The sequence below is a fragment of the Octopus sinensis genome, linkage group LG1 (genome assembly GCF_006345805.1).
Source record: "Octopus sinensis linkage group LG1, ASM634580v1, whole genome shotgun sequence".
NCBI classification, from domain to species: Eukaryota; Metazoa; Mollusca; class Cephalopoda; order Octopoda; family Octopodidae; genus Octopus; species Octopus sinensis.
Window position 1 is genome coordinate 33,517,350 of NC_042997.1, and position 25,164 is coordinate 33,542,513.

Here is a 25,164-nt window from a genome sequence, read left to right on the forward strand (position 1 = left end):
GCACCATCCGATCGTGGCCGTTGCCAGCCTCGCCTGGCCCCCGTGCCGGTGGCACGTAAAAAGCACCATCCGTCCGTGGCTGTTTGCCAGCTCCGTCTGGCACGTAAAAAGCACCCACCACACTCACGGAGTGGTTGGCGTTAGGAAGGGCATCCAGTCGTAGAAACACTGCCAGATCAGACTGGGCCTGATGCTGCCTTCTGGCTTCACAGACCCCAGTTGAACCGTCCAACCCATGCTAGCATGGAGAACGGACGCTAAATGATGATGATGATGATATACATATATATATATATGTATCCACATTTCAAGCATGTATGCATAAGTCCTTTCTTTTCTTTCACCTGTGTCCCTTCCCTCTTTCCCCAAAACTCTTAATTCAAAATTAATAAATAATAATCAAAATAAATGAAGTATTTTTTAAATTTTTGATTTATTGACCGATTTCTTTTTTCGTACTTTCTTGTCAGATTTCTTACCATTATTGTAAAAGCAATGTATCAAACTGCTTTACATTAACACACACCAGCCAATGAGGGAAGTCTTTATACAGTTGCTCAGCCTGCTAGAAATAACAGTCAAATTTCCCTCAGATCACACCCTACCGTCTTAACAAAAAAAAAACACATATACACACAAACAAAAACACATTGGACATACAAAAGACTGGACGGCCAAGGCTGGAATGCCTTTGATCAGGGCTAACCTGGAGTAAAACAAGACCAACACAAACTAATATATTTACATGTACCTTCCTTATACAGCTGAACAGAGAAGGAACTATGACATGAAAATGCCTCTTTAACACTTAACAGGTCACAGGTCAGCCTTGTGAAAACTCCGTTCTCTCTCCAAGCTACACCTGGAAATTTCAAGTAGAAAGAGGTAAATTCATTTTTTTTTTGGTGTTTTTTTCTTTCCATGCTGGCATGGGCTGGTCTCTAACAGTTCACTCATGCCTCCAACTTACCCTCACCAGGAGCATAACACCACTCAGCAGTGATTATAGAAATATATCAGGTAAGTATGACGACGATAGCATAGCAATATACATATAAATACATACACACACACACACACACACACACACATATACATACAAGTTGTGTAAAAACTGTAGTGGTGTATGTGTATTTATATATATATATATATATATACATATGCACACATGAGAACTAGAGTGATGATAGCAAGCTGGCATTCATTGATAAGATACTATTTGCTCCTCGGTGAATCAATGACAGTTTAGTCTGTATGTGTGCACATAAACGTGTATGTTTGTATTTACACATATGTTCATCTACAAATATGTCAGGTGGCACAAGAAACACCTGATCAAACCATCAACCATTATAAACAGAAGCATGCACAAACATGCCAGTGGAGTATAACAGTTACTCTTTCCTCGTCCCACTACTACAACATCTAACCCCCATTCACCCCCTCCTCCATATATTTGGCAGGCATCATTATTATAAACTCCTATCATTGTTTCCTTTTTTTTTCTTTTTCTTCCTTTTTCTATATCATCTTTCTTTCAATCTAAAAAGAGTTACTAAAATGTGTTTGATGTTTAGGAAGAAGAAAGATTAAATATTTTGGCCATAAGAAATTTGAAGAAAAAAATATCAATGTGTGTGTGTATGTGTGTGTGTTATATTCTTTACTAGTGCAATTATTCTTGTGTCACCAAGTAATTTATTTGCCCTATTAACTTCACTGGGTAGGAGCATAAGATTTGTGGCTTTCATCTCTTCTCCATGAAATAGTTACAACTAGAACCAAGTCACATCACTGATTCAGATCGCTGAAAGCTTATAGCATAAAATTCAGTACTTGACATGCATGCATTCTATATATATATATATATATATATATATATATATATATATATATATATATATATATATGTATATATAAATATATATATATATATATAAATATATATATATATATATATACATACAAACACACATAAATACACAGGAATTCAGGAGCGTAAAAAGGAGAATAAGTGTTCAATATTTACAGTTGATTCATCCTTCTATCTGCTACCTGAACAAAAGCAGAAAGGGGAAAAAATCCTTGTGAATCATCAGTTTTAAAATATATATAAAATTCCTTTTGCTTCCCCCAAAGGCCAAAATTTTGATATTCTCTGATACATTAAATCTCACTAAAGTAAACCCAAAATAAAGCTTTCTTAGTTTTTTTTTTTTTTTTTTAATCTTTTTCTTTACTTCAGTCATTTCATCTAGGGTTAAAAGGAGAATCTGTCAGTTTTGCCATTGAGTACTGAAGTTGCTCAATGAACTGAACTGCCTATTCATTGAAGCCTAATTACCAGTGGCTGAGTATTTCACGGGTGCTTGTAGCATTAGCATAAATCTCAGGCAGAATCAGTGTGACACCGTATGTATGACAAAGTTGGTTCCATTTGACAAGCTCCTACATAGTTTTACACCCACCCCTTTTCACTTATAAGGGTTGGTTTGACCCGATGCTACGGTGCAATTCCCCGTATATATATACATATATATATATATACATACAAACACACATAAATACACAGGAATTCAGGAGCGTAAAAAGGAGAATAAGTGTTCAATATTTACAGTTGATTCATCCTTCTATCTGCTACCTGAACAAAAGCAGAAAGGGGAAAAAATCCTTGTGAATCATCAGTTTTAAAATATATATAAAATTCCTTTTGCTTCCCCCAAAGGCCAAAATTTTGATATTCTCTGATACATTAAATCTCACTAAAGTAAACCCAAAATAAAGCTTTCTTAGTTTTTTTTTTTTTTTTTTTAATCTTTTTCTTTACTTCAGTCATTTCATCTAGGGTTAAAAAAGAGAATCTGTCAGTTTTGCCATTGAGTACTGAAGTTGCTCAATGAACTGAACTGCCTATTCATTGAAGCCTAATTACCAGTGGCTGAGTATTTCACGGGTGCTTGTAGCATTAGCATAAATCTCAGGCAGAATCAGTGTGACACCGTATGTATGACAAAGTTGGTTCCATTTGACAAGCTCCTACATAGTTTTACACCCACCCCTTTTCACTTATAAGGGTTGGTTTGACCCGATGCTACGGTGCAATTCCCCGTATATATATATATATATATATATATATATATATATACATAATGAGTTTGACTGACTGAAATACATGTAAGAATATAAGAAGCGCAGAAGTAAATACTTTCTTCTCAGTCCTATGTAGCACCTACTGACGCTCTTGATTGAGCGTGTATACAAGTGGGTCTGTTTCCACATACAAGTGAATCTGTTGTACTTGTTGATTTAAAAAAAAATTTTTTTCTTTTATTTCTTATTTCTATATTTTTATCATCATAGGTCTTAGACATTTAAATTGATAAACAGACTAAAAGAAACAGAGAGATAGAGAGAGAACAATGTTTTGGCTTGTTACTTTTTTTGCAACAAAAAAAAAAAAAAAAAGGGAAAAATATTCTACAAGTAGAAAAGCAAATTTACAATAGGTATTACAAGAGGGGATGAAAACATTTTGCTGCTTCCCCAAATGCCAGTTTCTTCTTTTTTCCTCCAGTTGTTGTTGTTGTTGTTGTTGTTTGCCCCTGGAATTGATAGCCATAAAACAGGACGACAACGAATGGATTCCATGATGGATTTAGTTTATACACAATTAGCAAGTTCTTCTTGTTCAGCAGGCTGCGACAGATAGCAGCCATAAACGGCAGCTAATAATGCTGCTGTGGCTGTGATGCCTATACTGATGGAGATGATGATGACAATGATGTTGATGATAGTAGTAGTGGTGATGGCGGTAGTAGTGGTGATGGCAATGATGATAATGATGATGTTTATTATAATGAGAACAATGGGAAATGACATCCTACACACACAACTATCATCTCCGCCAAAGTTGGTTTCCGAGCCAGTCAAGAGCTTGGTACAACCTACAAAGAAAGAAAAACAGAACAAACATTAAGTGGGGTGAAGCTGTTTGATAAGAGGAGGACTAAGGATGTGATATACCAAAATATATATATATGCATGCCTTTCCTCCCTTGGACACACAAAGACCTGTTGAGGCAAGCGAAGTCGATATCGAACCTCATCCGACGACAGGCACCTATGCCAACCCCCCTTTGCTTGCGAAGACCTGTTGGGGCAAGTGAAATCGGAATCGAAATTGAACCAATCCTATGACTGGCACTCGGCAGATGCCAGGACCCCTGGACTGGAGATACGTAAAAAGCGCTATCCGAATCATGGCCGAAGCCAGTGCCGCCTCGACTGGCTTCCGTGCCGGTGGCACTTAAAATGCACCAATCCGACCGTGGCCGATGCCAGCCTCACCTGGCACCAGCACAGGTGGCACGTAAAAAGCACCCACTACACTCACGGAGTGGTTGGCGTTAGGAAGGGCATCCAGCTGTAGAAACATTGCCAGATAAGACCGGAGCCTGGTGCAGCCTTCTGGCTTCCCAGATGCCCAGTCGAACCGTCCAACCCATGCTAGCATGGAGAACGGACGTTAAACGATGATGATGATGATACCAAAATGCAAATCTATGGGAAACTACCACCTGTGTCATCTCTTGTGAAAGGTAGGAGAGTCCAGTTTGCTGGACATTGTTGTAGAGCTGAAAAAGAGGTAATTTCTACTCTCCTCCTCTGGAAGCCATCTACTTGCAATACCAGAGGGCGCACACTCTCCTACCCTGATGTGATCTCCAGGGATACGGGCATCCAGCAACAGGACCTCCATAATGCCATAATGGACCGTGAAGTCTGGCGTAGCATAGTAAATTCCATTGTCTCGACCACGGTCGAACAATGATGATGATGAAGGATGTGATGGGAGTGCTGGGGTTGGAGGAATTGGTGGAATGGTTGGCAAGGGTCAATGGAGTGAGATGGTATGGGCATGTGTTGAGGAGGGATGAAGAGCATGTTCTGAGGAGGGCGATTGCATTTGAGGTAAATGGAGCGCAAAAGTGAGGGTAGACCAAAGAAAATGTGGAGGAGGAGATTGGGAAGGTTGGTTTGAAAAAGGTGGATGCCCCAAACCTGGTGAGATGGTTGCTATGACAATGAGGTAGATCTGGCCACCCTCCTGATAACAGGGACAAAACCTGGATTTAAGACACTGGATGATGACAAAGTTAAAAGTTTGAAAAAAAAATTGTGAAAAAGAAATGAAAACATCAGAAGAAATAAAAGATTAATAACATATTAAGTGAACAATGATCTAAAATTAGAAAGATAACGACTTCAAACTAGACTTATTACACTTTTGTGCAACATATATCATTTTACATTTGTTTCTCTGTGCTTACATGGGTTGGATGGATCACTAGCAAAGCATCTCACAACTTGTCTTTTATCATACTCTTTATGAAGTTCAGTCTCCTAAGATCAACTTTCACCACTTCTCCCCATGTTTTCTTTGACCTTCCCTTTCTGCATGTTCCTTCCACATAACTTCATACACCTTTATGTAATCGTCATCTGCTAAATGCATCACATTCGTAGCAACTCAGTCTTCTCACTTGTACATTCTTCAATTTTTCTTTCAGCTCATCTGTGCTATATAACTCGTGTATACAAATATTACACATCCAGAGAGCTGGGTTGGCTCCAATACTTTCCAGTCCTCATATTTCTCCTGCATGCAATGCCCATTTTTCACTTCCATACAACAGCACACTTTGTACAAGATCTGATCAATAAGTATTTGGACTGTTGCCATAGTAACAAATCAAAAAATATGCAGAGTGAAGCCTCTTGGCAAAGACAGAACTTGAACTCTGCTGTGCATGCACACTGAATTTTAACATTCTAGCCCACTTCTGCTGTTTACAGCAATGCTTGTGAATGCTACATTGTGTAGCATCATCACATTGACCATGACAGAGAAGTTATCATGGCGATACCAGCTCAGAGGCCTGTGCAAAGTTACAGAAAGAATATAGAAAGGAATGTATGAAGTGCACACTAGTATACGAGTGGTTCAGATGTTTCCAAGATGGCAAAAAAAAAATGTCGATATTGACGTTCTTGGAGACTTGCAATCAGCATAACTGAAATAAACATCACAGATGTGTGTGCAGTTGTGAGGGGAAATCATTGAATCACCATCCGTTAGTTATCAGAGGATGTGCAGATTAGTTATGGTTCAGTTCAGTCCATTATCACTGAAGATTTGGGTACGAGATGTGTGTCTGCCAAGTTTGTGCCAAAACTGCTTTCAGCTGACCAAAAAGTCACAAAGGTTTCAGTTGCACAAGATCTCCTTGATTGACTTGAGAACAATGTAATTATTACTCAACATGTCCATTAAAGTCACCAGCTGTGATGGCAAGATTGCCATTATCTACTATTCAGGTTATCTGCAGGAAGATCTCACAGAAACAGGCCTTTCACTCACCTGTCAGTTGCAGTTGTGATACAATACTGTTAGTATCATGTTGCCTCTTATTATAATAAAGATAATCACCAATAAACATCTTGCATACCAACAAAAGTCTCTCTACATTCTTATACTAATCACCATTAAAAGTCAATAAAGTCTACTGTAGATTTACCCTCCAATGTTGTATCACACTCTGTGTAAAACATGCAGATAACAGCCATTAAAAAAAAAATCAAAAAGTTAATGTGTGATGACAGTGAAAGGTGCCTAATCAAAAGACCAAGGAAGATATGGGAAAACAGAGAAATAGGTGAGATCACATCTGAAAGTGCTTTGCCTTACAGACAAAATTTCACAGGATCAGAGACTATAACAATATGCTGTGCTATAACCTTGACCAGTTAATGAAAAAAAACTAATGTGACGATGTTCTATGATCTGGTGCATGAAGGTGAGGTGTAATGTTACAGACAACAGAGTTTAAACTGATTAAATATTCTACAGTTGATCAGTTTTTGAGTCCAACTCCTACAGATATTGAGTTAGTCTTTTGATCGCATCAAGGCCAATAATCCAAGTTCCTGGTAGTAATTATATTGTAATTATGACAATCCATTATCTTCACCACCATGATAACAAAAAATAAAAACCAGAGAAGGAAGCAACAAAGATGGTTCTTGTACCAACATTAGAAAGGCTTTCCCAAATGAATAGTGGTGTATTCTGGACATTTTCAGTAATGGAAAATAAATATTTCCTATACATCCTCACATAAAAATCAGGCATTAGCATTAATAAATCCTGCTAGAGTGGCAGAATCATTGAAGTATGAAGCAATTCATGGTCAATTTTTGTCTTTTGTCCTTCCAGCATTAATAAAATAAAGAACCTGCCAAGTACTGCAGTGGATGTAAATGACTAGCCTTCTCCACTCAAAAATTGCTAGTTTTTACATAGAGCTTAGAGGTAAAAGAACTACCAGATGCACTACAACCACCATCATCATCATTGTATATAACTTAGCGTTGAATATATAGGCGCAGGAGTGGCTGTGTGGTAAGTAGCTTGTTTACGAACCACATGGTTCCGGGTTCAGTCCCACTGCGTGGCACCTTGGGCAAGGGTCTATTACTATAGCCTCGGGCAGACCAAAGCCTTGTGAGTGGATTTGGTAGACAGAAACTGAAAGAAGCCCGTCGTATATATGTATATATATAAATATATGCATGTGTGTGTTTGTGTGTCTGTGTTTGTCCCCCTAGCATTGCTTGACAACCGATGCTGGTGTGTTTATGTCCCCGTTACTTAGCGGTTCGGCAAAAGAGACCGATAGAATAAGTACTGGGCTTACAAAAGAATAAGTCCCGGGATCGAGTTGCTCGATTAAAGGTGGTGCTCCAGCATGGCTGCAGTCAAATGACTGAAACAAGTAAAAGAGGTGAGGTACTAGAGCACTTTAAATATATGGTAGCATATGTTTATTTTGGTTACAAGATCTAATCCCAAAGTGGTCAAAATAATAAAGTAAAAGTAATGTCTGAGGAAGCTAGGGATCTGCATCAGTAAATAATGAGTACAAACAATTCTAATATGAAGTCAATTGGTTTGCCATGATGATGTAGAAAAGCATAACATTTTGGGTAGTGTAATGTTTGAGAGGGGAGGTAAAAAAATGTTTGTTTTTTTTTTCGTTGATACTGGAATAGACTGATTAGAAGAGAGAGAGAAAGAGAGAGAGTGAGAAAAACAAAAAGAAAATAGGGAATAAGACAGGGTAAAGTCACATGATAAAACATGCACTGACAGGACATAATAATCTAAGCGGAAAGATATTCAACAGGAAATGCTGGAAGATTTAAAAAGCAATGTAAGGAGAGAGTAAAACTTAGAGGAAAGGAAGATAACTGAGAAAATAATCAATAAAAATGCTGTCAAATTTTATAAATAATATATATTGTGGTCAGTTAAACCAAAACCTACCAAAACCTATGTAAATTTACCTGGTACCTCAAGTCAATGTGACCATCGTCTTTAAATTCTATCCCCATGCCACTTATTTTCACCAAATGGTCCTTTGTTCTCCAATAATCAGACTTGTACTCAAGTATGATTATTATCATTAATATTACTATAAGGATGCTAAGGTGGTAGAAATGGTAAATATACATACATATATACGACGGGCTTCTTTCAGTTTCCGTCTACCAAATCTACTCACAAGGCTTTGGCCAGCCCGAGGCTATAGTAGAAGACACTTGCCCAAGGTGCCACTCAGTGGGACTGAACCCGGAACCATGTGGTTCGTAAGCAAGCTACTTACCACACAGCCACTCCTACACCTATGTGTATGTACGTGTTTATAAAATCACGTGCCACATGATAAATTAATCTGTTAATCAATAAATAAGAAAAGGATATAATTTATCCCCCACCCACACACTGACTGACCACATCCTCCTATTTACAGCATGCTTTGTAAGATACCAAACACTCCACAAACAAACACACACATGGCTCCAACACCATTCTCTCTACAGATCATGTCACTCCAACCATACACCATTTTTTAAATATTGGGTAAAAAAAAAAGGATCAGCAGTATTTAGTGGACAATTTCGAGTCTTTTGTGTAGGGATCTACTTACCCTTCGCCTGTAAGAGCACAGCAGGCCTGAATGTGCCATACGTGGTCCTTTATTGAGGTCAAATTGAGTTGTTGGGAGATCTCAGCAGCAGACATGGAGCCCTTGATGTCTTGTTTGTTAGCCAGAATCAACATGGCAGATTTACGCAAATCCTAATAAGAAAGAGATGGAAGAAAATAATAAAAAATTGTGTGTATGTGCATATATGTGTGTGTGTGTGTGTGTGTGTGTGTGTATACACATTGCTTTATGTTGAACAAATGGGTGTTGCAGAAGATATGGGGGTTTTTTTTTTTATGAAATTAAAACTGAGAATTTGTCTTGTAACTTGAGTTTCACACCTCTGCAACCTTGGAAACTTCAGTAGGAAGACAAATTCACACCTTAAGTTTCAATAAATATATAACCGAAGAGACGGTGTGAATTTCGACCTCGGCATCTTGGCTATTGAATAATTGTCACATATTATTTTACAGATAAATTTCCTCTATTTACATAATATTAAGGTCTCTTTCTTTCTTTTGTTATCTTACCGTTTTTACCAATATATATATATACACAGTGAAGGCGCATGGCTCAGTGGTTAGAGCATCGAGCTTATGGTTGTGAGGTTGTGAGCTTGAATCCTGGACTGGGCTGTGTGTTGTGTTCTTGAGCAAGACACTTTATTTCACGTTGCTCCAGTTCACTCAGCTGTAGAAATGAGTTGCGACGTCACAGGTGCCAAGCTGTATCGGCCTTTGCCTTTCCCTTACATAACACTGGTGGCATGGAGAGGGGAGGCCGGTATGCATGGGCGACTGCTGGTCTTCCATAAAACCACCTTGCCCAGACTTGTGACTAGGAGGGTAACTTTCTAGGTGCAATCCCATGGTCAGTGTCGTGACCGAAGGGGGTCCCAGATCCAGATATATACACACACACACATATAATGTTTGTATCTACAAGGGAGAGTCAAAATTTATACACACTCTTGTTTTTTCAATGTATTTACAGAAAAGAAGGGAATAAACAAGTATGTCAATTTTCTATATAGTCTCCTTCCTTTTCAATGCACTTGGTCCAGCAATCCACGAGCTTGCATATTTCCTCCAAGAAGAAGGTTTCCAGTCGGTAATGCAACCGTTTATGCACCGTTTCCTTCACATCTCCATCCATGGGAAATCGACAACCTCGTAAACCATCTTTGAGTGGTCCAAAAATATAGTTGGGAGGGGCAAAATCTGGGCTATAGGTTAATGGTTTCAACAGTCTGGGTGGCCATGTGTGGGCGTGCATTGTCATGCAACAACAAAACTTTCTTCAACAATAGGCTTCACTTTGGTGCAAAATGCTGGCTTCAGTTTGTTGGCCAGCAAAGCCCTGTATCTTGCACACCCCTTTCCCAGGTAGCCTTCCAGTATAGGCCCTTTTGAGTCCCAAAAATGGGTTAGCATCACCTTTCCTGTAGAAGACTGACGCTCGAATTTCTTCATCACTGGTGAGCCAGGATGTTTCAACTCCATACTCTGTCTTTTGGATTCTGGCTCATAATGACAGCCCTACATTTCATCTGTGACCATTCTGCTCAAAAATTCCTCGTCCTCATTGTAGTGATCGAGTAAACATTGGCAGACCTCAAGACGTTTGTGTTTGTGCTCTGCAGTAAGCCCTCTTGGCACCCATCTTGCACAGATTTTATGGAAGCCAAGCTCATCATGGATGATTTGATAGGTGGAACCATGACTAATCTACATAGAACGAGCTACCTCATCAATGATAACTTGCCAGTTCACCGTTATCATCTCTTGAGCTTGCTGAATCTCCTTTGTCAGTGGTGAAAGCTGATGGTCATCCTGCTCCCTCTTTGCATTGTGCTAAAAGCCACCAAGGAATTTCAGCACCTGACACACCTTCTGACCAGAGAAATCAAATCACTGCTCTTTGTTCTTCTTTGGTGCATATTGCTAGTGGAGCCAGAAAGAAAAATGGTGCAATCAGGCTCAAACTTCAATCACTTGACCACAATAGTACCAACAATAAGCACGCATACGCAGAAGGCAGTGTGACAATAATAAAGATATATTATGGCAAAAGTGCGGATAATTTTTGACTTCCCTTCATATATATATATATATATATATATATATATATATATATATATATATAGAGAGAGAGAGAGAGAGAGAGGGAGGGAGAGAGAGAGAGAGAGAGAGGCGCAATGGCCCAGTGGTTAGGGCAGCGGAATCGCGGTTGTAGGATTGCGGTTTCGATTCCCAGACCAAGCGTTGTGAGTGTTTATTGAGCGAAAACACCAAAAGCTCCACGAGGCTCCGGCATGGGGTGGTGGCGATCCCTGCTGTACTCTTTCGCCACAACTTTCTCTCACTCTTTCTTCTGTTGGCCTGCTCGCTTAGCCAGCGGGGTGGCGTAATTTGAAGGCTAAAATAATGCGAAGCGCATTGTGACCAGCAATGTGAAACAACATCTGATAGCCTGGTCGGTCACGGTGATATATATATATATATATATATATATATATATATATATATATATATATATATACACACACACACACACACAAAACCAAAAGAGAATCATATAATGATAACATATATTGGTAACCCCCATTTACAAAGAAAAACACTTTACATGAAGTGTGTACTGATGAGAGGAGTGTGTATGTCTCTGTTCCAGAATAACATTATTAGAGCAAGTATAATACATCATTCTATTTGGACACTGGTATCATTAGATTCCTCAGAGATAATACCTTTATATACACTTTTTTCATTTTACTTTTTCACTCGTTTACAGGTTTCAGTCACTGCACTGTGTTCAAGGTTTCACATGACCATATTCTCAATTAATTAACTTTCTGCATAAAACAACCTGGTGCACGATTTTATATCAGTTTACACAGACACATTTCACAGGCTTCTGCACAATTTCTGTCTATCAGATTCCATCCACAAGATAGTATTCAACCCAACTGCAGCAGAAGTTTCAAGCAACGGGTTAAAAAACTGGAACTACGTGGCCACAGACATATACACACACACACAGAGATATTCTGTAAATAATAATAATAGTATTTTATAAGCTTAACCCTTTAGTATTTAAACCGGCCATATCCAGCCAAAATATTTAATCTGTTTTATGTTCAAACTGACCAGATCCAGGCTCTCACACCTACCCTACAATGCTATTCTACATTAAGTAATTGCACCATCAAGATCTTTAAGATATGAGATAATGCATGATTAATTCAAATCAATGGGAATCAATAAGCATTATGTTTGATAGAATAATCAGAACACTAAAGGGTTAAAGCTTATAAGCAATCACCACGCAATGACTAAAGAAAATAGTCTAATGAGGCATATAAGTCCTCGATGGAAAAAGGTTTTCTCATACATATGCTACTCAAACCCACACCTCTTTGTTTTCACGACAAGAATGCTACCATTATACTAACGCATGCAGTGTGTGTGTGTGTGTGTGTTCTCAAATTTTTTTGAATCAACAATAGAGACACACCTAAAGAATATCCATGCCAGCTTTCCAAATTTGATATCTTAATTGGTTGTAGGTGTGCATGAAATGCTAAACTCTGTGTAACTTGCCCAAGGTGCCATGCAGTGGGACTGAAATCAGAATCATATGGTTGGGAAGCTAACTTCCTACCACACAGCTGCACCTTGTAGCTTTCTCACAAGAAGAATCGAACACGGCATTGAAAAGCCCACCAAATATTTGTCAATACTTTTGTGATACTTCTGCTAGTTATTACAATCACCTACAATACCTATTCCCATTTAGTACTAGGTAAACTAAGCAGCAGTGAACTATGTATCTTGGCCAATGACGCTGTACAGTGTCAGAGTTAGGAAGCAAACAGTCAACCCTCTTGCTAATTATCTGGGACCCTACTGATTTCAGCCATCTGCTCTTCTTATGCTTTATTTATATACCCACCAATTTTAAATAAAGTCTGGTAATAGATGAGGATTGATAAATAAATAAATAAATAAATACATTTACTTAGTTTATACAGTTGGCCTTAGAAATAACATTGAGTGTTAAACTAAATAAAATGTTTTATGTTTTTTTCTTTTTCTTAATTACAACCAGAGGCTGAAACAGAATATTCAGTTCAGAAGCAGATTGTCTCTTGAAGCAGGTCTTGATTTGTGACATATAGAAAATACATAACAAATGTAGTATTGAAACTCCGACGTCTGGCAGCTGACTTGGCAGACACCCATAAAATTATCAACCATCGTACAAACAATAACTCTGAGCACCTTTTCAAACTCCACCTGTCTGACACCCGTGGACATATTTACAAAGTCAGAAAACAGCACAGCTCCATTGACTTCAGGAAAGATTTTTTCACACTGAGAGTTGCTGAAGCATGGAACAGCCTGCCGGCATCAGTTGTTAGTTGTCGGAGCACTGCATCCTTCAAAACTTCCATGCTTTCTGAGATTCGCCAACACTACACCTGATTTTCTCCCCTCCATACACACGCAAGCATGTATCTGACTCATACACTGTTCGCTTTCCAGACATTTTTACATTACTGCATATGCTTTATATGCACTTTCTGACAAGTTGTGGTGCACCTGAGCACTGTATACAAAAATTTCATTATTATTATTATTATTAGATACAAAGCCACAGCAAATAGCTTGAAATGTTGCATATTATCTTAAGGCCTTGCGTGGCCAACACGTAGTTACACCTTGCCTAGGTTATGATTAACATTCTTCTCACCGCCTCTCCATACTGGCATTTGACATAGACCATACCTCCACCTTTGTTCATCACTCACTCATTCACCTCTACCCCCATCTCCAACCATCTGTCACTCTCACCTCACACCTTTATGAAACTCTCCACTCCTTACCCATCTGTCTCTCTTATGCTCATCTTGTACCTTGAGGATTTGCTCTGACACCCCATCACCACCATCTTCTTCCCAGCTACTCCCACCTATCCTTATACAATGTGGGGTAGTTATGTATCGCCTCAATAGCAAGACACCTGTGCTTGTCCTACCATATCGTATCTCTTTATTGCCCACAAGGGGCTAAACATAGAAGAGACAAACAAGGACAGACAAAGGGATTAAGTCGATTACCTCAACCCCAGTGTGTAACTGGTACTTAATTTATCAACCCCGAAAGGATGAAAGTCAACCTCAGCAGAATTTGAACTCAGAACATAATGGTAAACGAAATACCTATTTCTTTACTACCCACAAGGGGCTAAACACAGAGAGGACAAACAAGGACAGACAAACAGATTAAGTCGATTATATCGACCCCAGTGCGTAACTAACTGGTACTTATTTAATCGACCCCGAAAGGATGAAAAGCAAAGTCGACCTTGGAGGAATTTGAACTCAGAACATAGCAGCAGACGAAATATCACTAAGCATTTCGCCCAGCGTGCTAACGTTTCTGCCAGCTCGCCGCCTTGAATATGGTCCTTCTACCATATCTTAACACTGCAATACATGGCATAAATCCACCTTCCTCTCTCAAATACTTGACCCCACACACACTCAGTTGAAAGGGCATTTTCTTTTTTTCTTCGTTTCCTGTTTTGCAAGTCCAGTAACCTCATTAGTACCAATGGTATATAAAGAGCACCTAGTACACTCTGTAAAGTGGTTTGACATTAGGAGGGGCATCCAGCCAGAGAAACCCTGCCAAAACAGACACAAGAGCTCAACAGTCCTGCAATTCACTGGATCCTCTCAAACTGTCCACCCATGCCGGCAATGAAAATGAATGTTTTAAACTATGATGACGATGACAACAATGCATACAAGGAAATGGCTTTCACACAGATGGCTAAGTGCAAGGGTTGGCTTCCATTATAGGCATTACTTTCTACCTCTAACAAAGACATTACATTCTTTTAACAGCCTAGTTACTCTTTAACTCTCTTTACTCTTTTACTTGTTTCAGTCATTTGACTGCGGCCATGCTGGAGCACCGCTTTTAGTTGAGCAAATCGACCCCGGGACTTATTCTTTGTAAGCCCAGTACTTATTCTATCGGTCTCTTTTGCCGAACCGCTAAGTGACGGGGATGTAAACACACCAGCATCGGTTGTCAAGCAATGCTAGGGGGACAAACACAAACACACACACACACATATATATATATATACGACAGGCTTCTTTCAGTTTCCGTCTACCAAATCCACTCACAAAACTTTGGTCGGCCTGGGGCTATAGCAGAAGACACTTGCCCAAGATGCCACGCAGTGGGACTGAACCCGGAACCATGTGGTTGGTTAGCAAGCTACTTACCACACAGCCACTCCAGTTCATCATTATTATTTAACATTTGTTTTCCATGCTGGCTTGCACTGGATGCTTTGACAAGAGAGCTGCACCAGGCTCCAATTTGTCTGTTTTGGCAAGGTTTCTATAGCTGGATGACTCTCCTAATGTCGACCACTTTGCAGAATGTACTGGGTGCTTTTTACATAGCACCAGCATGGGATTCACTTTTTACTAAATTACTATGGAGACAGAATTTATAACTCAGTGCTACACAAAATAAAGGAACTGACTCAATTTACAAATGTATTGTAAGATGGACTAGAATATCTGAGAGGTTACTATTCCTATCTTGCAGGTGAAATTTCTCTTAACCAGTCAAATGCCTGAACAACTGGGATGATGACAATAATAGGTTTGAGAAGCTCCATGGCAACTTCTGGTAATAAGCAATGACTAAAAAAAAATTATTTCAATAAATGAATAGATTTGAAATTGGTTCAAACTATATGCTCCACTCTTCTTCATCATCATCACCATCATTTAATGTTCTTTGTGCATGCTAGCATGAGTTGGACGGTTTGACCAGGGCTGGTAAGCTGAGGGCTTCACCAGATTCCAGTCTGATTTGGCATGGTTTCTATAGCTGGATGCCCTTCCTGACATTGTGTCAAAACTGAATCTTATGGATTCAATCTTGACACAGCAAACAAACAAACTATTTCACTGTTTCTATTTAATTTAACATTCTACCACTGAGCCATTTTTTTTCTAATCATTACATTCACCTCCTTTATTAGGCAGGTGTAAAGAGTGAGAAAGTGGAGAAAGATTAATGCTTTATCTAGAGCAGAGATCAATGCAAGTTATGGAATACAAATGGCTTTGCCACTGACAAACCAATGCCATAACTCTTCAGGCATTGCAACCTGTCAGATTATAATAGCGATCTCTTTAACTTTGTTGTTGTTATAACAGATGCATAGTTAGTGCAAAGTGTTAAGCTAAATGTCTTACAATAAATAGTTTCATTCTTTCAAATTCTTAGTTCAAATAACATCAGGATCGGTTTTATCTTTCATCTCTCCTTAACAAACAAAATAAGTCTTGAGCTCATTCCCCCAGAATGTCAGGTTCTTCATCATCATCATCATTGTTTAACGTCCGTTTTCCATGCTAGCATGGGTTGGACGGTTCAACTGGGGATCTGGGAAGCCAGAAGGCTTCACCAGGCTCCAGTCTGATCTGGCAGTGTTTCTACGGCTGGATGCCCTTCCTAACGCCAACCACTCCGTGAGTGTAGTGGGTGCTTTTTACGTGCCACCTGCACAGGTGCCAAACGAGGCTGGCAACAGCCACAATCGGAGGGTGCATTTTATGTGCCACCGGCACGGAGGTCAGTCAGGGCGGCGCTGGCAATGGCCACGTTCAGATGGTTCTCTTACGCGCCATCAGCACTGGTATCACAGCTACAATTTCCATTGATGTTGATCGATTTCGATTTTCATTTTCACTTGCCTCAACAGGTCTTCACAAGTAGGGTTTGTGTCACAAGAAGGAAAGGTATGCATAGGTGGGCTGGCTACATCCCAGGTAGAGGCCACGGGTTATGGTCTCACTTGTCCTGCTAGGTCTTCCCAGAGATGACAAAAGATCAAGAGGAGTAACAGTACATGTACAGCATACTTATTCAGCTCTTGTCATCAACAAAGATTAACATTAAGGTGAATGATATAACCAAGTACAGCATGTAAGCCATGTGTTCTTTATTGTAGAACACGGATAAAAATCCTTGTGCTTTTGAAAACTTACCTCATGAGCTAGCATTGTATAAAGTTCTTGTTTGGTAATTGATAACCGTTCTCGATCACAGCTGTCCACAACAAGAATCACAAACTGCAGAAAAAGGGAGAGAGAGATGTTAAAAAGACAAAAAAAAAACAAACATAATGAATCAGTCATAAACTGTAACTGACTGGGTTATTGGTGCACAACCGAATGCTTCATTTTCCATCTCACGATTCCTGGTTAATTTGAACAATTATACATTGTCATTTTTATCGTAAGATGCTGCCTTACTACTAAAGATCCTCCCCCCCAGTTGCCAACATACTCCCCCTATCCTCTCCTCCTACCATCCCTCATCCTTCTACCTAGGTTTATCTGCCCACTCTCTCTTCTGTTTCTCTTTAGTTAAAGGAACTACCTTAGGACCTTAGCCTTGTAAGTCACAGGGTAGTCATCACTAGCGCTGGTGCGTCCACCACACAAAATAAAGCATCCAGAATGCTCTGAAGAAATAGTTGGCATTAGGAAAAAGGCATCTAACCATAGAAGCCATACTAAAGCAGATATGGGTGCATGACTGTCCACTGACCAGGCCAACCATTCCACTCATGCCAACAGGTAAGGTGGACATTAAATGATGATGATGACTCAACAGGAACATATGAGTGGAACTTGTGATTAGCTAAGCAGGTGGTGACAATGCTACTGTAGAGAACTGATCTCATGTTGGTTCTGACAAACAAGGAAGTACCAACCTATTGCATTATAAGTGGCTGAGTATCCCACAGACACCTGCACTATTAATACAATCTTCCAGTAAAATCTCAGCAGGACACTCTGTGTCAAAAGGCTGGCCTTTCAAATTACAAATACTGGCCATATGACAAGCTTCCATGCAGTTTCCATCCACCCAATTTCCCTCACAAGACCTAAATCATCCTATAGCTAAGCTACAAAACACTTACCCAATGCATCTTGCAGTGAAATTGAACCCAAAACTTAGTGGTTGAGAAGCCAACATCATAACCACTCAGCCAAGTGCTCATAAGGTTCTGTATCATCATCATCATTTAACGTCCGCTTTCCATGCTGGCATGGGTTGGACGGTTCAACTGGGGTCTGGGAAGCCAAAAGGCTGCACCAGGCCCAGTCTGGGCAGTGTTTTTACAGCTGGATGCCCTTCCTAACGCCAACCACTCCGTCTGTATGTAGTAAGGTTTATTTTAATTACACAGCTAATGTTCCCTAGACAATAATTAAAATTTAAAATTAAATGCAATATCAATAAAAAGTAAATTTTAAATATTGTAAAAGAATATAAAGAGTCAGCTTAGATGCTGGATTGACTATTGCTGAGCATCACAGGAACTGAATGAACATCTCAAGCCTTATGAGTCACAATCGACTTGTATGTTGTGTTCTCTCAATCAATCTAAAAAACATAGGAGTCTAAATATCTTTATATATAAAAGTAAGGTTGTGTGCTGTCTGTCTCCTACGATTTAGATTCCTAACTACTCCCACATTTTGCGCTGCAGTTTAACCAAAACCGGGTATCTTATAGTCGTGATTCATATCGAGCCCTTCTGGGTATTAGCGTGCGTCTATGATGAGTCTACGATTTTAAAAAGAATTTACCATCAATTTTTCCCATTTTTAATGCATTTTTGGCATATATACGGGAAGTAACTCTCTAAAAATTTATTATTAAATCTCAGAACGTAAAAAGCTACAGTAACACCCCACCTTTGTGGTTAGCCATATTGAGATGGCTATTATACTTTACATCTGTAAAAATGCTTATATAGTTATTTCCCTTACAAACCCGAACAACGCCGGGCGATACTGCTAGTCAATAATAAAGCTGGTGCCATGTAAAAAGCTCTCAGTACATTCTGTAAAGTGGTTGGCATTAAAAAGGGCATCCAGCTATAGAAACCATGCCAATGCTGACAGCAGAGCTTGGCATAGTTCTCTGGTTTGTCAGTTCCTGTCAAACCATCCAGCCTATGCCAGCATGGGAAAAAGACATATGATGATGATGATGATATCAGAACTGAAATGAGAGTCGGCACCTGAATTGGTGACACAATAAAGTGAGGAATTAAAACTGGAGTCAGTGATGAAGGTTTTGTATACGGACTCCACAGCCCTACCCAGAACCACAATGCTATGAAATAAGCTTAGCTATACAGCCATGCCTAACAATTTGGGAATATATAGAACTTACCAACTCCATGGATGTTATGAAAAAGTTTAAAAAAAAGAGAAAAAAAAGCTAAATGGTAATTTAGCAAACCCATCACACTGAAGTAATCAAGTTGTACAAATTAATAGTGATGTTGATGCTAATATAATTAAAATTGTGTGTGAAAATCCATACCTCAGCATTTGTGTAATAAGTGTTCCAAGCAGAACGTAAAGATTCTTGACCACCAATATCCCACATTAGAAAACGGATATTTTTCCATATCACTTCTTCCACATTGCTCCCAATTGTTGGAGATGTGTGAACCACTTCATTCATCAGACTAAAAGAAAGGAAAGAAAAAAAATTAATTAATTATATTTGTTGATGTTATTATTCACGATATCAATCATAGAAAGTTTTCTGTTTAAACTTAAAGCAAAAACTACAGCTCCTCATATATATTTCTTTACTACCCACAAGGAGCTAAACAAGGACAGACAAAGGGATTAAGTCGATTACATCGACCCCAGTGCGTAACTGGTACTTAATTTATCGACCCCGAAAGGGTGAAAGGCAAAGTCGACCTCGGCGGAATTTGAACTCAGAACGTAACGGCAGACGAAATACGGCTACGAATTTCGCCCGGTGTGCTAACGTTTCTGCCAGCTCGCCTCATATAGTTGCCTTATACAGTTTGTATAACCCTTTAGCATTTTAAATCAGCCCAAATATTCTACTAGTTATATGTTCAAACTGGCCAGATTCAGCCTCTCTGGCCAGATTTCACTCTTTAGAATTTAATCCAGCCATATCCAGCCTGAATATTCTTCCTGTTTTGTATAAAAACTGACCATATCCAACCTTTCACACCTACCCTACAATGTCATTCTGAAAATATACAAACCCACAATTGAAATTTTGAAACTAGAAGATAATGTATAATTAATTCAAAACAATGTAAATAGAGAAATCCCAATTGGTAATATAAGAGTAAATAATTTCTTCGATGGTTTTTCAAAAAAACCAACAATTATTTACTGGTAGATTTCGGTATGTAAATATAACCATTAGCAGCAGGAACTTCTGTGAAGTTCAGTATATATTGTATATAAGTAGAAGGGGCAGGCAACAGGTTGCTTAGCCGCATACCGAAAGAAATTAGAAATAGCAGTCGGAGGCTGTTTATTTCTATTTTCTACAAGTGGGGCTCCATATACGACATAACCCTGCAATTAACATAAGCAAAACACTGAATGCTAAAGGGTTAAAGGTCAGAAACAATGGAGAGAAATTCTAAATATTGAATAGGATAGCCAAGACAATCTATTGCAGTTCTTTTTTTCTTCTTCTTTTTTTGAAATTTGAACACAGCTGTTTGATCCTTCAAAACACTCTTCGATTATGTAAAACTCTAAGGTTAGTAAAGTGACAAGAGCTGTAAAGTGTAGAGCAAAGTATCTCATAGTAATGTCATGTCCTGAACTCATGTCAAATCAAGATTAATTTGTCTTCTAATCTTCTGAAGGTTCATCAAACAAGAGCCAGGTGTGTAAAATAGTCAATACAATCGATTTCTATCAGCTGAAAGCACAAAATAGTTGACTATAATTATACACTGCTCAAGCTGTTGCTTACAGCTGCAATCAGCTGTACCTCCCTCAATATAGCTTTTGAGCCTTGGCTGACTGAGTCAACAAGAATGCAGAACTGTCACTAGAGACAATGCAGCAACACAGGAACTGGGATAAAGAACTTCATTATGTAAGTTGATAGCTACCTCATTGAATCATCCAGTTAGAACAAATACCAATAATTTCAGTTTTTAGTTTAAAGACAAAATACAGGGTGACATAAAAGTTCTGTTACATTTTTTTGAAGTTCTTAGTTTAACATAAAAAAAAGTGGCAATTTTATCATTTTATATTGGTTTAAAGATTTTGTCTTCTTTCAGGTTCTGAAACTCATCTTTAAGATATAGTTTTGTCCAAAATTAGAATGGAACAAGAATGATCTGCTGTAGTTGAGCTACATCAAGCAGGCAAGTTGCCATCAGAAATTTTGAATCTTCTAAATTGGCTGAAAATGAAGCGAATGTCCATCTATCAAACCATCAATCGATTTAGAAGATCAAGGTCATGCGAGAACAGGACATCCCAGGCCAGTCAGGACTTCCAGGCTCTAGAAAATCCTCAGTTCCAGAGTTCACAGAAATCCAAGGTGCTCCATGAGAAAGATGGCTGCTGAGCTGGGAGAGAATGTTTGAGGTGAGTTGTCAAAAGCGACTTGGTTCATTGAAATGCCGAAAAGTTCACGGCCTAACAACAGCTTCAAAGGGAAAGGGACTCGCAAGGAGTCGTGCTCTGCTTGAGAGGCTCAATACTCATGGCATGGACAATGTGCTCTTCACAGACAAGAAGCTGTTCACAATTGAAGAAGCTCAAAACAGCCAAAATGACAGGGTCCTTGCGGAAAACACTGAGTTATGTCTAGGGTTATATCTACCACACGCAAAAACCCTTATCTGCGATGGCTTGGGCTGGAGTATCTTCGACAGGGAAAACTCTACTTGTTTTTATTCCTGAATAAGTCAAAATCAAGGCTGCAAGCTATGATGAACTCATTCCTGAGCCTGTGGCGAAACATTTGAGCCAAGAATTGTTCAACAGTGGCCCCTTTCTTTTCCAGCAGGATGGAGTATCTGCCCACAATGTCAACAGGACTCAGTGGTGGCTTAGTGACAATGTCCCAGATTACTTGTCCAAGGAAGAACGGCCTCTCTCAAGCTCAGACTTCAACCCAATGGACTTTAGCATTTGGTTCATCTTGGAGACTAATGCTTGTGCTAAATCTCATTGTTTAGTAATGGCTTTGAAGAGGTCTCTGTAGCATGAATGGAATGAAATACCACTAGAAGTCTTGCAAGCCACTTGGTAAACTTAAGGCTGTAATAAAGAAATGAGGTGAATTTATTGTATAATTTTTTGGTGTAGCATTGCTGAAAATGTTAAAAACTAGTGTGCAAGTTTTCAAGTAAATTGGTTCAGATTTGGCTGAAATATATTATTTAACCATTTAGTGTTCAGATTACTCTGTTAAATGTAATACTTATTCACTCAAATTGTTTTGAATTAATCATGCATTATCTTATAGCTTTGAGGCTTCAGTGATGTGATTGTTTATTTTTAGAATGGCATTGTAGGTTAGGTGTGAGAGGCTGGATGTGGCCACTTTGAATATAAAACATGTGGAATATATTGGGCCGGATAGGGCCAGTTTAAACACTAAAGGGTTAACCTTTGTAATGGTACTTTTGGGATACCCTATATAGTAAGAGACCTAAAACGGAATTGCTTTTTTTTTTTTTTTTTTTAATGCTTTTAACTACAATGACTCAGGAGCTATTTCTTTAAACCACGCAACTCTGTTGATTTGCCTAATTTTATTTTTCTTTATCTGATTTAGACGAACAGGTTTATTATTTCAGAAGTGCATGTATAAATTACATTTGGAAATAATGTAAACACTTCACTTCCATCAATGCTCTAAAAATTGATGATAAAAAGCAATGCTCTCTAAAAAGAATTAATTATTATAGTGGCTGATTAATTAGGTCAAAAATACTTCATGCATGTGAGAGTTTGCATGTGATCCCCTTCTCTTCAGCTGATACCATCTTGTTAAATCAAACCAGTTATATTCAAGGTAGACTGAAAGTCACTAGGTTAGGTAAATATTAAATCAAACAGAGTGTTTGGCTTTCGTTGCCCCTACCCTTCATTACAAAATTTTTCCACATTAAGAACCCACGTTTCTCTGTCACAAAGTATCATGTTCCAAATGTATGTATGTTTAACCCTTTAGCATTTAAACCGGCCATATCCGGCCAAAAGTATTCTGCCTGTTTTATGCTCAAACTGGCCAGATCTGGTCTCTCACGTCAACCCTACAATATCGTTTTAAAAGTTAACAGTTACCTCATCAAAATCTCATAGCTACAAGATAATGCATGATTAGTTCAAGGCAATGTGGATGAAAAAGCATTAATTGTGGCAGAATAATGCGAACACTAAAGGGTTAAAACAGCCTGCTTTTTGTATAGAGAAAGAAACCCTCTGTTGACAATAGAAGCAACAACTCTCTGGACTTCTTCCAACTCTTTCATATTCTAGCAACTGCACTTTCACTACAACCACCTTCTGTATTAAATTTATCACACAGTCACATCAGACATGTCTACACAGACACACACATCATATATATATATATATAGGGGTGGACAAAAATAGGTATACAGTTACTTAATAGGAGTGAAATGGAGAAATGTTCTTTTCATTTCTCTTTCTTTTTTAGGATAAGAGTTCTATGATTCTATGTTCTTTTTAACTAAATTTCCCCATTTTGCATTTTATTATGGCTTTAGTTCACTCTAAATTCTAGAAGATACTAACTTACAGGCCATCCACATGAATTCTCTTAAAAACATGATGGTCTGCCTACAATTCACATCTCTATAACATTAAGTATATATTTTCTCATTTCTTTGTCCCTCTCTTATTTCTTTCCTTTACTCTCTCTTTCTCTCTCTCTCTCTCACAAACTTTGTCCTCTCATTTCTTTCCTTTACTCTCTCTCTCTCTCTCTCTCTCTCTCTCTCTCTCACACACACATACACACACACACACAAACTTGCTCTATCTCTTGCTCAGCCACAGCAAAAGTATCCCATCTACAAATTCTGGTCACTCCAAAATCCTAATCTTCAGAAACATACAACAGTATATCTCTCATCTACACACTTCATAGACCATCATACCATAACATGGAGCACCATCTATTTTCAACATTGCTGAATCTCCCAGTTACTATCACTTTCAGTTGCAACATTTAAACAAACTTTGTCGTCTCAAATTTCTCTCCTTCCTCTGAAACACCAGCTTGGTATTCATTAGTTAGACATGCCGGTAATTTGCTCTCCTATGTCATTCACTAAACTTCGTTAAAAGCAATACCATCATGTCTGGCATACAACCTCCTAACTAAATTGCCTACCTGTAGGCTCCATCTGTCACATCTGTTAGAACTGATGCTTCCAGTTTAACACAGTATTACCATACCATGTGCTGAATGGGTTCCCTCTAATCTGGCATGCCTCAAGTTTTAATAAAGTTACTTACAGTCTTCTTTCTGGCTACAATTCTAGCAACACACACACACATGTGATACCACTCTTCAGTCTACCTTAACTTTCTATACACAAGTGTTATTCATGTCCAACTTAAACCCCGAGCATTCTATACAAATTCAAGAGATCATGGAACCTCCTTCCAATAGTGACAACAACTTAGTCACATTCAACATCACAGTGACACAGTACTACATATATTAACCCTTTAGCATTCAGATTATTCTGTCAAATATAATATTTATTCATCCATATTGTTTTAAGCTAATCATGCAATTATTTCGTAGCTTTAAGATTTCGATGATGTTATCACCTGCTTTTAGATTGACATTATAGGTTGGTGTGAGATACCAAATCTGGGCAGTTTTAACAGAAAACAGGTAGATTATTTGGGCCAGATATGGCCGGTTTAAACACTTAAGGGTTAAAGACAAAATCTCATACATCACACTTTTTAGCCATGAATAACATGTGCACTAAAATCCTCAAAGCCAACACATGCTCATTGATCTTTCATGATAACCTTGCAAATATAACATTACCAGAACGTAACCCTCTTCTCATTATACGAGACCATCCTCTGCTCCTTTGAATTATGTAGCTGCATAACCTATTAACATAGATTCACAACCCTTCTCCGGATATTGCCTCACCGAGTTGCACCTCTTCAGCT

At 38.7% G+C, this 25,164-nt stretch overlaps 1 protein-coding gene across 4 annotated transcripts in view; it reads right to left on the bottom strand.

Moving 5' to 3' along the window:
• The window catches only part of LOC115209032 (ADP-ribosylation factor-like protein 5B), a 147,938-nt gene that overhangs the window by 9,776 nt on the left and 112,998 nt on the right, over positions 1-25,164 (bottom strand). For 2 of the 4 annotated variants that reach the window (XM_029777123.2, XM_036499123.1), the window contains exons 4-7: positions 19,502-19,649; positions 17,143-17,226; positions 9,051-9,202; positions 2,815-3,944 (exon numbers count right to left, since the gene is read on the bottom strand). In XM_029777123.2, coding sequence (XP_029632983.1) covers positions 3,896-3,944; positions 9,051-9,202; positions 17,143-17,226; positions 19,502-19,649 — 433 coding nt within the window. In that variant the 3' untranslated portion in view covers positions 2,815-3,895. Of the gene's footprint in view, positions 1-2,814; positions 3,945-9,050; positions 9,203-17,142; positions 17,227-19,501; positions 19,650-25,164 lie in introns of those variants that run through there. The other 2 variants (XR_003881308.2, XR_004997285.1) reach the window with 2 other exon arrangements.